The 18768-nt window shown below is 41.0% G+C and overlaps 1 protein-coding gene across 1 annotated transcript in view; it reads left to right on the top strand.

Moving 5' to 3' along the window:
• Nucleotides 1–785: 785 nt before the first annotated feature.
• Nucleotides 786–18768, top strand: part of RTN1 (reticulon 1) — a 282864-nt gene continuing 264881 nt past the window's right edge. Inside the window, exon 1 of the mRNA XM_025392989.1 lies at nucleotides 786–1356. Coding sequence (XP_025248774.1) covers nucleotides 1116–1356 — 241 coding nt within the window. The 5' untranslated portion in view covers nucleotides 786–1115. The remainder of the gene's footprint in view (nucleotides 1357–18768) is intronic.

The raw sequence follows: 18768 nt of genomic DNA, 5'->3' as shown, positions 1-18768 counted from the left end.
TTCACCCTGTGTGTTGTGGTGAATCTTAGTTTTTAAAGGCACATTATTTTATTATTATATAAACAACTGGAGAACCAATAAAACAAGACATTTGAAAAGATGGGTCTTCATATGGGCATAATACATGATAAGGCAAGTCACTTTCCTCCTCTGAGTTTGGGTTTATTTGCTATCTTCCATTTTATCGCAGTGAACTGTAAAGAAAAAGATGCAAGCTTATGGAATGTCCAACTTCTGAAATACAACAGACTGCAGAGACAGCGTATGATTAGGATGGCTTTGGCTCAGTGTTTCTGAAAGGAAATGTACAGCTTTTGTCCTGCCTATTGATATCCTGTTTGCACTCAGGGCTGGTCAGGGTGAGATGTGTTAAGCTTTTTTTGGAGGCCGTCCTGATAACTCATTCCTTTACTCCACTATTTTCAGGCCCATTCTGGAAACGCAGGATTTAACCTCGGGGTTGCAGCTTCCCTGGTCTCCATCTGCCATCAGAATCCATCTCCACCCCTTCCCCGCTCAGACCTGTGTCCCCTCCACAACTCATACTGCTCACTCTCAGAACTGTGGCCCTGAGTTCTCTAGTTTTTCCTCTTTGCCTCGGGACCCAGGACACCAGTCGGGGCTTAACTTTCTGAGTTGGGAAGGCGACGCTGCTGGTGGCTGCTTCTACCTGCTGGTTCTTCCTTTTTATTCCTCCCCAAACGAGAGGAAGATTCGAGTGGATTTGGCACATCCCCTAACCCGGGCCTGCCATTTGCAGGTTGGGGGCTGACGTGCCCAGGAGGACCCGGACCAAGCAGGCCATTTTCACCTGCGTAATAACAGGCTTGGGAGTAGCGAAGCGGCGGCGGCAGCAGCGACTGGAGTAGGAGGAGGAGCGCAGGCAGCGGCCGCGGCGGGGCCGGAGGAAGAGGAGGGGGGAGAAGGAGGAGCTGAAGCGGGAAGAACGGCAGGCAGCGGCTCGGCGGAGTTGCAGCAGAGGCGGCGGTGGCGCTGAGACACCGCAGCTTCCCCGAGCGCCGAGTCCCTCCGGGGACAGCAGCAGGGAGCGCCCGCGCAGCCACCGAGCCTCGGCCCAGCCAAGCCGCCGTCGCCGCGCCGGGGGACCGCCAGCCATGGCCGCGCCGCCGGATCCGCAGGACGAGCTGCTGCAGCTGGCCGGCCCCGGGTCCCAGTGGCTCAGGGACCGGGGGGAGGGGGAGGACGAAGCGGTGACGCCGAAAGGGGCCACGCCAGCGCCGCAGGCTGGGAAGCCCAGCCCGGGGTTGGGCGCCAGGGCCCGGGAAGCTGCGCCGCGGGAACCCGGCTCGGGCGCCGCCCAGCAGTCGCCCGTTGCCATGGAAACTGCATCCACAGGTAAGGCGGGCGCCGCTGCCCCTCAAATGGCGTCGGGGACCCGGGCCCCCCAGTCAGTCCCCTTCTGCGCGGCTCTCCTGGGCACCTGCCTCGCGCTTTCTGCCTTGAGCGCCAACCCCACCCCCGCGTCGCCACGGGCGACTGGGAATATTCGCGGGCTGGTAGAAAACAACAATTTTATTTTTCCCAAAGGCTCAGAAGTAGTCAAGATGCTTTTGATCCTTTTATTTCATTATCATGATTATTTCCGCTTTAAAAATTGTTCTCATCGACAAACCGCAGCATTCTGACTGCTGGCGAGTCTGGGTACAAGTTTCTCCTTCCTGCCAGGGGGCTCCGAGCTGTAGGGCCCGTTTGACAGGTTGTGGGGATTTTGGGGGGCGTGTTTGCGCGCGGTGTGCGCGCCGGCTACAGGAGATGCTGACAACCCAGCGGCAGACAGGCCCGCGGCCCCTGGACCCGGCTCTGTCCAGGGCAGAGATGTGGCTGTAACTGCCCCTTACACTTGCCCTCCACCAATCGCCACCATACCCTACTCCCCCCACATCTCTTCACCTTTTCCCCCGCAGAAAACAAATCCCAGGGAGTTTGTCCCTAATTCGGAAGGCACAGCTTTGCAAGGGTGCTGTGGCTGCCCCCGCCCAAAACCTGTATTTCGTCGCTGCCCGGATGGCCCCACTTTGCAGGGAGCGTTGAAACTTGGAAGTCCGAAATGCGGCGGACCTGGCTGTGGGTTGTAGGGCTTGGGTGGTGGTGAGTGGACGTAGCACAGTTTACCAGCAGTCTGACCCGCCCGCCCCGCCCCCCCGTCTCCCCCCAGGAAATTGCCCTGGGTTTGGCCTTTCTTCGCCCGACGCCCTATTCGAAGTTTGAGCGCGCCAGTGTCCAACGGGAGCCCAGGCCCCTGGCGCATCCTGGTCAAAGAATCCAGGAAGCGTGCTTTGAGGCTGCCGGCCTGGTTAACGCTGTTTCCAGAGAGAGGAAAGGGGATGCTGTGTGGTGCTCTTTCCTGAGAAAGCTTTGCTATGGTGGAGTGGGAGCTGTGTAGTTTTGGCAATGTAGAGCTAGAAGGCCTGGGGTGGTGGGTGCTCCCAGAGGAGGGGAAGGGGAGTGTGACTGGTGTGTGTGCTCTTGGTGGTTGATTTAAAGAAACCCCTTTTCGTAAGCTTCTCTTAAGGGTTATGTGGAATGCCTAAGGTAATCGTAATTAACCGCCCTGGTACAAAAGATCTAAGCTGGGGAAAAGAGGTTTGGAGAATGCGTTGAATAAAATTTGTCAATATCCTGAAGGGAAGAGAAAAAGTGGAGACCCTATATAAGAAAAAAGAAAAAGAAAGAAAGAAAAGTACTCAAAAGCCCCAACGCCAAACGCCAGTGGTTGTATGTTAGTTATTATATCCCTGGGGGTGGGGGAGGATTTAAGTCTAAGAATGGCTGCGCAGTCTCTCCTTCAACTTCTGCATCCAAATGGAAACAAAACTCTTTATAATTGCAAAAGAAGATGGCAAATGATAATAGACAAAGGAAGGTAGTTTTTGTCTTTACCATTCTTTGCTGAGGCTAGACTGCTCATAGTTCAGAATCTTTATCCACTGTAATCAAAGTAAATCGTTTCTTTATGAAACATTACCCACCTCCTATTAATGCCACCAAGATTATGTGAACTAGAAAAGGGAAGCTAAGTGCCCCATGTTCAGTAACATATCCACAAAAGTTATTATATAGGAAATGCTTAGAATATATATTTGTGGGGTACAGTGTGATGTTTTGATATATGTCTGCACTGTCAAATGATTAGCTAATTAACAAATCCATCATCTCATGTACTTATTTTTTGTGGTAAAATCATTTAAAATTTACTCTTTTAGCAATTTCAAAATGTATAGTGCATTGTTACAGAAAAGTGGCTGTAATAAATAACAATGCATTTGGCATTTTTAGTATTATTATTATAGAAATACCTTGCTTTATTGAATGTGTTTGGGGTTTTCTATCCTAGGCAACAAATATGGTAATAAAATCAAACATGATACTACGTTTGGATAGGAGAAGAATGAAGAAAGATGGAAGGAACACATTTTGCATATTTATATAGAAGTTTTTTAGTTTATGATTGTGGCTTGAAGGAATTTCTGATATAGTTGTTGATTGGTTAATGCCTTAAATCTCTATGTTTCTTATTAAGTAGACTGGATGTGCTGCTATAAGAGACTCAAACGCCAGAAATGATATATAAATAAATAGCTAGATCTTAAAATTCCAGAGAAATCTTGTCCAACTTCCTGGTCTGTTATTTTGGCAGTTCTATTGCTATAAGCAAAGTTAGCAGGTCAGCCCTCAATTGTATCAGAGATGCCTATTAAGCACACTACTTTACACTGTATTTCTTAATTTACTTTTTTTTTTTTTTTTGGCTTATACACAGAAATTTATTTTCTCACAGTGCTAGAAGCTGAGAAATCTAAGATCAAGGTAGAAATGGTGTCTGGTGAAGGTCTGCTTCCTGGTCCATACACTGCTGTCTTTTCACTGTGTCCCCACATGGCAGAAGAGTGCTTTTTTTTTTTTTTTTTTTAAAGAGTGGTGCTTTTTGGGACTCAACTCAAACTAAGAACTAACTTAGACTTTGAGTGTGATACACTGTAAACAGAGTTTGTTTCTTTTTCAGATGGAAATTTAAGACAGATATTGATGTTTTAAAAACTGTTTTTCTGAAAAACATCACCAATCATGCCATCTGGACAGATATTCTGTTATTTATTTTTATACATCGATGGTAATTAAAATTCTCCCAGGAACATTTCCAAAAATATTTCTCAGCAGTGTCCTGGAATGAATATATGTTTCAACATCATTAAAACTGCACCATAAAATGCCATCCATCCTCTATTTTCAGGTATTCTCGTTGCTTCTGTCCCTTTTGTGGCGTGGAAATAGTCTCAACAAAATAACACTGTCTTCTAAAATTACAACTTCATTTCTAAATTGATAATGGACATGTGAAATTATGTCTGTTGACAAGGGAACATTTAATACACCGTGGTAGCTACAACATGTTAGTGTTAATCATACAAGTACCATCATCTAATAACTTTATACAAAGAATGTTAAGAGCAACTGTTTTGTTTTTTCATGATCAGTTATTTTATTCCTGGAAACTATTCAAAAGGAGCATACAATAACAAAAGGAAAAAAGAATGGTCCTTTGTTTAAAGAAAGAATTTTAAATAGAACATTTGAACAAAATGAAATAGAAGTTAACTCATTGCATGCTTTGGTAACTAACTCATTGACTGCTTAATATATGGAAAGCAAAATCAAGAACATGATGGAGAATGGTCAGGAAAAATCAGTCCAATATGATTTGCTGCAGTGATATCAATTTATAGATAATTTGACTTAAATTTCAAGATAATTACAAAAAGCATTTTCCAATTTACTTTCCCATGGACCATATTGTTTATATGTCTGCATTTTTCAAATGCTAAATGTGATGCTGTATTGGAAAAACTATTCTCAGTCTATCATGATTTAAATAACTTTCAGAAGGTTTCATATACCCTGTGTTTATTCTATTTAATATAACAAATCCAAAGAACTATAACACATTGCTAGTCATCTTCTAAATTCCATTTGGAGGCTAGATTAACTGTCTTCACTTTTGGATGTGTTTGACAGATGTGTGGACATTTTTTATTTGGAGTCATTTCCAGGTAATCCCCTTCAGAAGGTATAAATTTCAATCTTCTTTCTTTTGAGAAAGCTACAGTTCTATTGAAATGGTAAGGAACATTACACTTTGCTATTACTATTTTTAAAGAAACATATAAGATGAATAAAAGAGTTTGGAAAATGAATGCAATTTATTTCTCTGGGCATATCCTCTAGATACAATCAATACCATTTCTGTAAGTAAGTACAATATATATTCTTTAATACAGGGAATTCAAATTAGGTTAAATTAAAATTTAGAGATGCTTACATACTTTAAAAATACATTGATAAATATTATAAAGGCTTTCAGCTTAACTTTCCCTTCATGAACTTACTGTTCCAACAAAACCACCCTGCTCATTGCTTTGGTCATAGGCTCTCCTCTCTCCTCTTTTTACTTCCGATTCTGAGGGTTGAGAGAAGGGTTGTTGGTTATCTTGCCCATTTTATTGTCTATCCCTGGGAGCATGGATTACAGGGATTACAGAAAGCTTTTATTATCTTTTGTAAAGTGAGAAACCATTGCGGTTCAATTCAACTTAGTAGACATATTAAATGCCTCCTTTGTGTAAGGATCTGTGCTAAACACAGGTCAGTCATGGCTTCCTAAAACATGTGCACCTTTCTGATTCGCAGTATTTACTTTAGCCAAATCGTTCCTTTCGTGTTCCTTTCGTTTTTCATTTTCTTCATTCCCAAGTTATTGCTGGAAGGTTGACTAGAAGGGAATTATAATAATCTAACCCCATGGGCACAAGGGTATGAGTTAGTGTTCTGAGATCAACACAGGATAAGTAAATATGAGCACAGCTTGCTCAGACTGTGAAAGACAAAATCTGCCTTTTTGTCTAGCTGTGAAAAAGAAAATCTTTCTCTCCCTTTATTTCTATCATCTATCTCATTCTCTGCATCTTCAAAGAAATAACTGGCTAAATGTTACATCAAGATCTTTGGATTAGTTAGTTGTGATTTTATTCAACAATTAGATTATTTCAGTGGTGACTAAGGGAGTTTTGAAAACGATGCTGGAAAATTCAGAGAGCAGTGAAAATAAAAGACATTTCAAGAGACTAATATATCTATATAGGAATGCTGTGCACTAAAGTCATTATAAAGAACATGGTCCAGAAATGAAAGACAACCAGTTTTGTTTGGTTAAATAACATTTGAGGGCAAGGAGAACGGTGAGAAGAGTGCGAGCCAGAGAGGCCCACTGTTTGTGGAAGATGCTGTAGTATTAGGATATGAGAAAAGGGAGGGAAGAGCTTCTCAATTCTTATTTGAGCTCCCTAATTTAAAATGGACAGTGATTGTTAAGTTGGAAAATTGAAACATACAGAAAGAGATACCTGGATCCCAGGATAAGTAAACAGAAGGTAAAATCTTGTGTTACTACTTTGATGAGATCAGTTCTTCACATCCAACTACTTTACATCTCATGGAATTGAATGAGTGTGCTGAGCAGCTTTAAATTCATTCCCAGTATCTTTGGAGAATAAGACTAGGGCTAGAAAAGCTGAATTTGATAAGTGATTTTCAAAAAGGGGAAAATGGTGGATTCTTAAAACTTATAAACCAGTATGTTTGACACTGATTGCTGGTAGAATCTAAGAATGTGTTATTATGCTAAATATTCATAGACCCTTAGAAAAGAATGAAAATGTTGTTCAGAAATTCCCTCTAGTTCACTAAAACATAATGCCTGTACAACATTATTTCCCTCTTTTTCAGATTTTGAATTACCAACACGCATGTAGCACTTCCTATTTCTAGGAACTTACAAAATGCTCAACTTACATAAAGATATAGAAAGCATGTTCTTTAATTTATAAACTGCACAAAATTTCAAAGGATAGCTGATATGTTACAGGGTAGCATTGCTATGAAAAAGAATCTTGATTTTAATGTTTATTCAAAAGCAACAAGATAAATCTGTTTATTAAAATTATTTTTGCCCCAATTTAAAAATTGGGGGAGGGTAGAAAATACATATACATGGTATTAAAATCTAAAAGGTGCAAAGGGGTAAGCAGAGAAAAGGAAGTCTTCACACCTTACCTTTCAACAGTCCATTGCTCCTCTCCAGAGGTAACCATTGTAATTAGTTTCAGCAAGAGAGCATTACTTATGATTATACTACTATTTATTGAACTCTTGCTATATGTCAGGCATTGTCTAAGCACTGAGGATTATAGTACAGAAAAGGACAGATAAAAGCCTTTTATCCATAAAATATACTTTTTTTCTTGGTAGGGGCAAGGAGAGAGTAAGGAAGGGCAACAGAGACCAGAACATCTATATCAAGGGATGATAAGTATTATGAAAAAGGTCAAAACAGAGTAATGGGAATGAGAGGGTTAGTCAAAGAAGACCTCTTTGATAAGGTATCTTTAAAGCAGAGACTTGAAGAAAGTGACAGAACAGTCATGCAGATGTCTGAGAGAAGAACATTTTGGGCAGAGGGAATATCCATTGCAAAGGTCCTGGGTGGGAGTGTGCCTAGCACATTCAAGGAACCACAGGAAGAGCCATGAGGTGGAGTAAGCAAGGGGAGAATGATAGAGGATGAGCAAAGGGTCAGAGGTAGAGTGGAATGGATAGATTAGGTCCTGTAGGCCCTTATAACAGCTTTGAATATTACTCTGAGTGTGATGAGAGCCACAGGAATGGGAGAGGTGTTAAATAGAGAAGGAACATATTTAGAGTTCAGTTTTAAGTTTAATGACTCACTCTAGTCTCTGTATTGAGAATCTAACATGGGGGTGGTGGTGGTTGGTGTGGAGCAAGAATGACCTACTAGTAGGCCATTGCAATAATCTGAGAAAGAAATCATGGTGGCTTGCACCAGAGTAACAGCATTGGAAGAGGTGAAAAGTGGTTGGATTCTAGATATATTCTGAATGTATATAATGTGTTAGAAAGAACACAAGGGACGTGCCGTGATTTTTGGCCTGAGTAAACACAAGAATGGACTTGTTAGTAGCTGGGGTTGAGAAGACTTTAGGAAGAGCAAGTTTTAGGGAAAAACCAGGAGTTTGGTTTTACAAATGTTAATTTTTGAATGTCTGTTTGATGTCCAAGTGGAGATGTCAAGTAAGCAGTGTAGAGTGGGGCTGGAGAGTGATCTGACCTGCACGTATACATTGGGAGTTGTTGGTATAGAGATGAGATCACCAAGGGAGTGAGTGTTGACAGTGACGAGGTCAAGGAGTCCTGGGTCACTCAAATATTCAGAGGTCTTTCAAAGAAAACTGAGTAAAAGTGGGCAATGAAGTAGGAAAACTGAAAGAGACTCCAGAAGAAAAGATTGTTGGAGGAGTCCAGAAGAAAGGTGAAAATAGGAGTGAAACAGTCACCTGTGTGATTACTGACATCACAATGAACCATGACAGATCCTGGGAGTTACAGTAAACCAGACGCTAATGGATATCTTTAGGAAGGGACATAATGGCCTAGGATTCTGCCTAGGGGCTTTTAGAGGGAAACAGTGGCCTGTAACATTATAGATGTAAAATCTTGACTATAAGTTCTGAAATTTCTATTTAATATGTATAGAACGTAGGAGATGCAACTTAAAATAGTTCATGGTGGGGGTTGGGAATTTTGAGGATTGTAATTAGCTAAATATGAGCTAGTGGTATGGTGAAAGTACTAAAATATCTTACATAATTTCAGGTAGTATTAATAGAAAGTCTCAGGTGCACATTATACGAGGTAATAGCTCCCCTATATTCTATTCTAGTCAGGCCAAATTTGGAGTCTCATACTAAAGGTTAGGTGCCATGCTTTGAGAGACATTGACGAGCTATAATACAGTGAGAGCAGGGCAATTGGGAGGCTTTTGGAAAACATGACATTTGAGAGATAGTTAAAGAAATTAAGAATTTTTATCCAAAAGAAAAGAATGGAGATCTGAATGTTAAATACTAGAAGAACTTTCACGAAGCAAAGGAAGAAGACTTGACCCGGCTGATTTCACAGAGCAAAATTAGAACTAGTGATTTGGAGAACTAGATTTCTTCTGAATGAAAGAAAATATTCTAATAATTAGAACTTATCAGAAAAGAGAGATTCTCTCCCAGTTAACGACATTCAAGCAAAAGCCAGGTTGCTGTTTTAATGGGGGAAATGCAGAAAGAAAGTCATTGGTTACACTAAGATGTTTATATCTTCCTAAAAGACAATAGTGCCCCTAACTTGACATTGTTATTGTTACATTATTACTTGTATTAGTCAATTTTCACACTGCTGATAAAGAGATAACCCAAGAGTGGGCAATTTACAAAGAAAAAGGTTCAGTGGACTTACAGTTCCATATGGTTGGAGAGGCCTCATAATCATGGCAGAAGGCAAGGAGGAGCAAGTCATGTCTTACGTGGATGGCAGTAGGCAAAGAGATTGGGCAGGGAAAATCCCCCTTATAATACCATCAGATCTTGTGAGACTTATTCACTATCATGAGAATAGCACGGGAAAGACCTGTGCCATGATTCAATTACATCCCGCCAGGTTCCTCCCACAACACGTGGGAATTCAAGATGAGATTTGGATGTGGACACAGCCAAACCATATCATTCTGCCCCTGGCCCTTCCCAAATTTCATGTCCTTACATTTCAAAACCAATCATGCCTTCCCAACAGTCCCTCAAAGTCTTAACTCGTTTCAGTATTAACTCAAAATTTTATAGTCCAATGTCTCATCTGAGACAAGGCAAATCTCTTCTGCCTATAAGCCTGTAAAATCAAAAACAACTTAGTTGTTTAGATACAATGGGGGTACAGGTATTGGGTAAATATAACCATTTTAAATGGGAGAAATTGGCCAAAACAAAGGGGCTACAGTCCCCATGAATGTCTGAAATCCAGCAGGGCAGTCAAATCTTAAAGCCTCAAAATGATCTCCTTTGACTCCGTGTCTCACTGATGCAGGAAGTGGGTTCCCATGGTCTTGGGTATCCAGGTCACACTGATGCAGGAGGTGGGTTCCCATGGTCTTGGGAAGCTCTGCCCCTGTGGCTTTTCAGGGTACAGACTCCCTCCTGGCTCCTTTCATAGGCTGGCATTGAGTGCCTGTGGCTTTTCCAGGCACATGGTGCAAGCTGTCAGTGGATCTGCTATTCTGGGGTCTGGAGGACAGTGGCCCTCTTCTCGCAGTTCTACTATGTGGTACCCCAGTAGGGAGCCTGTGTGGGGATCTGACCCTACATTTCTCTTTTGCACTTCCCTAGTAGAGGTTCTCCCTGAGAGCCCCATCCCTGCAGCAAACTTCTGCCTGGACATCCAGGTACTTGCATACATCCTCTGAAATCTAGGCAGAGGTTTCCAAACCTCAATTCTTGATTTCTGTGAACTTGAAGGCTCAGTACCACATGGAAGCTGCCAAGGCTTGGGGCTTGCACCCTCTGAAGCCACAGCTTCAGCTTGTTGGCCCCTTTCAGCCATGGCTGGAGTGGCTAAGAAGCAGGGCACCAAGTCCCTAGGCTGCACACAGCACGGGACCCTGGACTCACCTGGGAAATCATTTTCTCCTAGGCCTTGGGGCCTGTGATGGGAGGGGCTACTGTGAAGACCTCTGACATGCCCTGGAGACATTTTCCCCATTGTCTTGGGGATTCACATTTGGCTCCTCGTTACTTATGCAAATCTCTGCTTCTGACTTGAATTTGCCCTCAGAAAATGGGGTTTTCTATCGTATTATATCAGGCTGCAAATTTTCTGAACTTTTATGCTCTGTTTCCCTTATAAAACTGATTGCTTTTCATAGCACCCTGGTCACATCTTGAATGCTTTGCTGCTTAGAAATTTATTCTGCTAGATACCCTAAATCATCTCCCTCAAGTTCGAAGTTCCACAAATCTCTACGGCAAGGGCAAAATGTTGTCAGTCTCTTTGCTAAAGCATAACAAGAGTTACCTTTGCTCCAGTTCCCAACAAGTTCCTCATTTCCATCTGAGACCACCTCATTCTGCACCTTATTGTCCATATTGCTATCAGGCTTTGGTCAAAGCCGTTTAACAAGTCTCCAGGAAGTTCCAAACTTTCCCACATTTTTCTGTCTTCTTCTGAGTCCCCCAAACTGTTCCAACCTCTGCCTGTTACCCACTTTCAAAGTTGCTTCCACATTTTCTGGTATCTTTTCAGCAGCACCCCACTCTACTGGTATCAATTTACTCTATTAGTCAGTTTTCACACTGCTGATAAAGACATACCCGAGACTGGGCAATTTACAAAAGAAAGAGGTTTAATGGACTTACAGTTCCACATGGCTGGAGAGGCCTCATGATCATGGTGGAAGGCAAGGAGGAGCAAGTCATGTCTTACATGGATGGCGGTAGGCAAAGAGAGAGATTGGGCAGGGAAACTCCCCTTTATAATGCCGTCAGATCTCATGAGACTTATTTGCTATCACAAGGACAGCACTGGAAAGACCTGCCCCATGATTCATTTACCTCCACTGGGTCCCTCCCACAACACGTGGGAATTGAAGATGAGATTTGGGTGGGGAAACAGCCAAGCCATATCATTATTTTAAAATTATTACATATTTCTCAAAAATGAACCACACACTAATGAAACTGGAAACTGTGTCCATCACAAAAACCATAGTTATCCCAAATTGACTACTTAAAATGTGCTTTTCACAGAATTGTGGCCTTTTAAAAATCCTCCTCTAGTTCTCCATTGTCAAGAAAACTCCGTAATGTGACATATTTGCTTCTTAAGAACTACATAATTTTATCCAGTTTTGGATTATTAACATAAATATAAAATATGCTATCTGCAAGTATCTCTTTTATTCCTTTTGCTGAACTATCTTCTTCATTTTTTACTGAATCTAGTTTCATAAATATTCAACATATTCTAAAATGTTTTAGAAATTCATTAAATAATTTTGTAATGCTAAAAGCATCATAAGATCCTTTCCTTCTTTCTCTGCCTCACTATCTATATATTTATGGCAGATTATTCATTGGAAAACCATGTTTCCTGGGTTGCTTACTGAATTAAATTTTTAGCTGGAAGAATTCTCCATTCCAATTTCCACGTCCAATCCCCAAATGCCTTTTCTAATTCATCTATTGCATGAGATTTTTTTGTAAAATCAGTTATAGACCAAATTCTTGCTTTCTGAATTTCAAAAATTTGTTGAATGTCACATTCTCCAAAATTCCTAGAATTTTGTTTTATGCATAGCAAATCTTTGGCTTTCTTTTTGTTTGTTTGTTTTTTTTTTAAACTACTCTTGAACAACAGAAAATTATATATATTTGAATGATTCCTGATCTAGTTGATAAGCAAAGGAATAGAAAACAATGTCATGTCTGCCTTCGGCATTAATTTTTCAACTCACTCTGAAAAAATCAGGGCTTCTCAAAATACGGTCTGTAAACTACCTGCTCCAGTATCACGTGGGGTGACCACAGACCTCATCCTAGGGAAACAAGCCTACCAGGTGCATATTAAAGCTATAAGAAGGACTGATTTATTGGCTTTCCTACTCATGCTTGGCATTTTATAGGAGATGTGGGGAATAGAGGAGGATGAGCCATGTCCCCTTCCCCGTTTCTTCCTGGGCTTATTACCATCCAGTTGGGAGATATGGCGGACTCCCACAAAGCAAAGATGAATAACTCAGGTCAGCCTGCAGCTTGTTGCTTGGATGGATGGTAGAAACTATATGTGTGATAGGAATTTCGTGACTGTATGGGTTCCAATGTACCTGGTCTCTTGAAGAATGGATAGAATTGGAAGGGGGCAGAAGTGAGCAGAAAGGGAGTCTGAGTATGGGGATGATGACAAGGAAGTGAGCAATGATGAGCCCAGTTTCATAGCTCATCCAGATGAGGAGAAAGAAGATTCTGGGGGGCTTGATGGCTACACAGAACTCTAGTCTCCTTTTCTATGGATTCTGGGATCTTTGCAGGCTTATATGTAAGGGAAGTAATATCACAGAGCTATGTTAAGGAAGATTAGTCTGATAGTAGAACAGAAGATGAATTCAATGAGGATAATCCTAAAACCTGTGAGTTTTGCTGGAAGAAAGCCAACCCAGTAACATCAATTTCAGGGCCTTGAATAAGTAGCCATGGGAATAAAGAGGGAGGTATATGGGAAGAAAGATGAGAGGCTTCACAGGAACAGTCAACAGGACTTTGTGACTAACAGACATGATCTGGGGACGAGGGGAGGAATAAATAAAAAATGACTACAGTTTTGTGCCCTATGGCTGGGAGAAAGTTATGCTATAAAGGGTGGGAGGGGGAACTGGCTAGAGGAGTGAGGATAATGAATTCACTTTTAGTCATATGAGGCTTGAAATGATGACAAGCCATTTGAATGGAAATTTCTACTTGGCAACTGTAGATAAAGAAATGGATTTTGCAGGTGAAAACAGGATTGTTGATATGGATTTAGAAAATTAGAAGAGAAGCCATAGCGATTATGTAGTATGGAAAGGACAGAGGGCCAGAGACAGAGGAAATGCTCCTTGCCCCTCATTTTAAAAAGCTTAAAGCTTTAGCTTTAAGCTCCCTGAGCCTCAGATCCTATAGTAGGTATATATGGTATTAGATCCTGTGGAGTGCCTGGCAATCATATGGTAACTACAGGTACTCCTGTTATTATAGTATCACAGAAGCCAAGATGACATGGTACAGAATGAGCCCTGACTGAGAAATCAGATTTATCTAGCCTTGGCTTTGGTACCTAATATCATGTCAATGTGGGCAAGTCATATGACTGCTTTATGTATCAGTTTCTTCATATATGACATAACATGAACACAATACCATTCTGGCTATCTTACAGGGTTATATGAAGATAAAATGAGATAACGTAAGAAGATGTATGGAAATGGCAAATAACTCTGTATCTGTAAGGTACTATTAATAGGAAGCCTGGTCAGCAGTGTCAGATGCTGAAGAGAATGAAGATTGAGAAAGAACCTCAGCCTTAGATGTTTTACTATAAAATGCTTGCTGTGTCCAGCTGGACCTCAGCCAAATAGCAATGGGGAAGGACAGTAGAGCCAGGAAGGATGGGGGTGGAGATAAGTCAGTTTTGGTTATCCACATGGGAAGATATTTTGGAGGAGGGCAGTAGGAGTGGTGATCTGCTGCATTTCCCATGTCCTGATGAATGATCTGTGAGTACAGGGCTGAGGTGTGCCCATGGGTACCAGCTGGAATGAGGGAGGACAGCAGATGGAATCTATTCTGATTCTCCTGTTCAGTGGAAGGGCAATAAGCCTAGGAAGCTGTCCCAGGTATGTGTGGGAGTTGGTCTGGAAGAGGCTGCTTCTCTTACTAAAGAAGGCAACACAGTGAAAGCTAGCTCCTGCTACCCCCAAGTACAGGGCTAAATCAACTGGCCCTGTGGGCTTGTGAGAATCTGCAGGCTAGTCTTATAACTCAGTAGATTAATGTCTTACATAAAAGCATGATTGCTCTAGAAAGATGGGGTCTGTATCCCTTCTGCTAAATACAGCTAAAAATCCTCGACATTTCATGTGAAATAAATAGAAAGGGTCTCTGAAAGGTGAATGAAGAGAAGAAGGCAGACTTACTAGAGACCATGGGACCTGTGGAAGGACACAGCAGTAGGTTCTCGGGGTTTTCTGTTTTCATCCTATATCTCAGGCTGGATACTGGAGAAGCCAGCAAGCAGAAAATGCCAATGGGCACAGACAAAAAATACCCACAAAAAAATGGGTGTTTCTAGCGAAAGGATCAGAAAAGGGCAACCTAGCAGGATAGAAAACTTTTAGACAATAATCACTGTATCCAGCCAAACACCATGAAATAAACTGAGGTCCCACCTCCATGCCCACCGCAGAAGCTAAGGAGGGAGATTCGCCTGCCAGCTAATATGGTGTTAGAGGAAGCCTAGAGGAGAGTCAGGAGTTTCACCACTGCTCAATGATGAGACTGAGTGGAAAACGTGGACTTCTATTTAAGTAAGATACATAGTCTCAAGATATAATACCAAAAATGTCCAGGTTTTAATGGAAAATTAAAAGAACCAGTAGGATATGAACTTGAATGACAAAAGACAATCGACACCAAATTAACACAGATGGTAGAATTATCTGAGAAGGATTTTAATGTAGCCATCACAAAAATTATTCAACAATTACAAACACACTTGAAATAAATAATAAAATAGAGAGTCCCCAGCAGAGAAATAGAAAGTCCCAGCAAAGAAATAGAAAGTCTCACCAAAGAAGTAAAAGCTATGAAGAACTAAATTGGAATTTTAGAACTAAGATATACAGTAATCGAGATAATTTTTATAAAAGCCTCAGTAGATGGGCTTAACAGCAGAGTGAAGAGGAAAGAAGAAAGTGTCAGTGAATTTGAAGAGAAACAATAGAAATGACCAATCTCAACAACAGAAAGAAAACAGAGAGAAAATAAAAGGGGATAAATAATAAAATCCCTGTTCTCTGCAGCACAGGAATGTTTATAGGACGTGTTCCCCTTTTCAAATGTTCATTGAGTATTCATATTAATAAGGTACAGTGAAAACAGACTGACAGGTGTATTACCTCATGTTTGCTAAATGCATAAAATCTAAGCTATGTTGGTCCAGATGTGGGCTTCAGGGAAAATAACCATATAGTGCTACTTTTAGTTGTTGAGATGTTTTCCACATTTACAGTACTTACTGATTTCCGATCTGTACTTATATGCACACATAAGCTAAGTTACTTATGAAACGAGCATTTCTATAGGACTTACAATGTGTTCTGGGCTCTACATTTAATCCTATCCTTAATCTCAGTGAAGTAGGTATGATTATTTACCCCATTTTACAAGTAAGCAAACTGAGATAGATATTGAGTGACCTGCCTATGATCATATAACTAGTAAGTGACAGCACCCAGATTTGATGAACCTTGGCAGTCTGGATCTAGGGTTCATGCTCTTAATTACCTCACTCTGTTGCCTGTTTTAGGCTTTTCTTGTGCAGCATCTATTTTTTTTTTTTTTTTTTTTTGAGACAGAGTCTTGCTCTGTCACCCAGGCTGGAGTGCAGTGGCACACATCTTGGCTCATTGCAACCTCCACCTCCTGGGTTGAAGCGATTCTCATGCCTCAGCCTCCCGAGTAGCTGGGATTACAGGCAGGTGCCACCACACCCAGCTAATTTTTGTATTTTTTGTAGAGATGGGGTTTCACCATGTTGCCTAGGATGGTCTTGATCTCCTGACCTTGTGATCTGCCCGCCTTGACTTCCCAAAGTGCTAGAATTACAGGTGTGAGCCACTGTGCCCAGCCGCAGCATCTATTTTATGATCTGTGCAGTAAAAGTTGCATATTAAATAAGGAATTAGCTTGCATGAAAATCTATCTGAACTACGGTGAGCATAAATCTGAATGGGAAAGACAGTGGTTAAAACTTGGGTTGACAGAACTTGAGAATCCTTAAGAACCTCAGCCAAAAGCAACAATTAATTGCATTTAAAAAGCAAAAGTTTTACTGGGTGCTGTGGCTCACACCTGTAATCCCAGCACTTTGGGAGGCCGAGGTGTGCGGATCACCTGAGGTCAAGAGTTCAAGATCAGCCAGTGTAGTGAAACCTCATCTCTACTGAAAATACAAAAATTAGCCAGAGGTGGTGGTTCATGCCTGTAGTCTGAAGCAGGAGAATGGCTTGAACTCGGGAGGTGGAGATTGCAGTGAGCCGAGATTGTGCCACTGCGCTCCAGCCTGGGCAACAGAGCTAGACTCCGTCTCAAAAAAAAAAAAAAAAAAAAAAAAAAAAGGAAAAGTTTAATAGGGATAATTGCAAAACCCTGCAATAGCATCCCCAAACTAACTGCATGGATAGACTGGGAGGGCCATGCATGGTGGAACTGCAACATAAATAGAGAAAAAACAGGGCTTTTTAGTTAACTTTAAGTTCACTTTAAGTCAGTAGAGTGAAGCAGCTGTCCCTGACGTGATAAATGTTAGTCTCGTTAACTCGAGACGCCCAGAACAAGTAGGAGAGAGCTGCAAATACTTGTTTCAACCCTCAAGATGGGAGAGTTGGAACATGTGCAGGTCTGGGCAGAGTTCTGGGTGCACTGAATGATGGGGTAGAAGTCATAGTAGAAACCTTGACTATGGTTGAAAGAGCTGAGGATTTACAGACTGCTTGAAAGAAGATAGGATGGGTTATGACAGCTGTCTAAAAATACATGAAGGGTTGTCAAGTGGCATAGATTCTGGGCATGTTTATGTGACTCTGGCAGATGGAGCTGTGGTCAGTCAGAAGTTACAGGGAAGGAGTTAGAGCCCAGTATTCATCAGAGCTATCAAAATAGCCTAGACTGCCTCATATGGTAGTGAGTTTTTTGTTACTGGAGTTGTGTAGCAGAGTTGGGTTGATCATGTCTGTGACAGAGGGGTTATAATAGAGAAGATACGTTAGATTAATAATTTAAAAAGTCTTTTCATGATCACAGACCCCCACTGGAAAATCTGTACAAACACCCACAAATTCTGGAATTTTTCAGAGGCTTTTTATGGATGGGGAAATGAAATAACTTTCTAACTCTTAGAAATCAATGATTCCAGATACTCTCATAGAGATCACTGTTTACACAGGGGCAATAGTTTTATCGTTCAATAAAATCTCAATCATCCATTTTTTTATTCAACAAGTATTTATTGAGCATTTACTATATATATGTCCACAGACACAAAATGTGCAGTTGGGTAGATGACACAAATATGTAATAAGAATATATAGATAAATTCAGTAAAATAACAATATGGTCAGACTATGAGGAATAGCAGTCTAAATCAGGCAAAAGGTCTGCATTCCATAAATTTTGATGTATTAATTTCAAGAATATACTCTAGCAGAATTTGTGGCTCTCAGAGGATTACTATGGAGAACTGAGAGAAAGAGAGAGGATTTGGAGATTCCATACTGGATTCCAGTCATGGCTCTACGAGTAAACAGTAGCTAATCTCAGCCTCTGAGAAGGGCTTAATGATGGGTCTATGTGAATATTCATTGCCCAGGTAAGTGATGTATCATCATTCACTGAGTCTGTGTACACTTCAGTCACTGCCAAAGTTTTTGGAACCAAATGTTGTTTTAAGTAGATTAGACAACAGTCTTTTACCATTATTATTAGGAAATGTTTGGGGTGGGACTAGGAGAAGATGTTAATTCTCCCTCTAAAAACATCAGCCATCTAATGCCACCCTCAATAAATATGTGTTCTTTAATGTGGAGAATCATTTTTTCTCAATTTTATATAAAGTATGCATATGATGTTTTTAAAAATCTGCTCTACTTTTATTTATGTATGAACATACCATCAAAGTAAAATCAGAGTGCTTCTCATGCAAATGCAGCTTCAAAATAAGTCAACTGACTTCTATAACTAGATTGTAGCCCCTATGTGCCATTATATGTAGAAAATTTGGAGTTGCCACTACTTACTATACTATCAATTTGTTTAGCAAACCTTTTATTATAGATAATACAAGAGTGAATTACAACCCATTATGTTTGAATTACCAGAATTGAACTTCTGTGAGTTTCTTTTAAATTGAATCCATGGTGTTAGAGAACTGTTCCTATTTTACCAAAAGTCTGGAAAGAGCAAATGCCTAATATTGCTTTCTAGAAATTGTACAATATTTTAAAACCGAGCAGTTTCTGTTTACAGTTTGGATGTTTGCATATCAATTCTC

This window comes from Theropithecus gelada, chromosome 7b (assembly GCF_003255815.1).
Source record: "Theropithecus gelada isolate Dixy chromosome 7b, Tgel_1.0, whole genome shotgun sequence".
Classification (NCBI taxonomy): Eukaryota; Metazoa; Chordata; class Mammalia; order Primates; family Cercopithecidae; genus Theropithecus; species Theropithecus gelada.
Note: the sequence above shows the minus strand (reverse complement) of the source record. Positions and strands in the feature narration are given on the sequence as shown.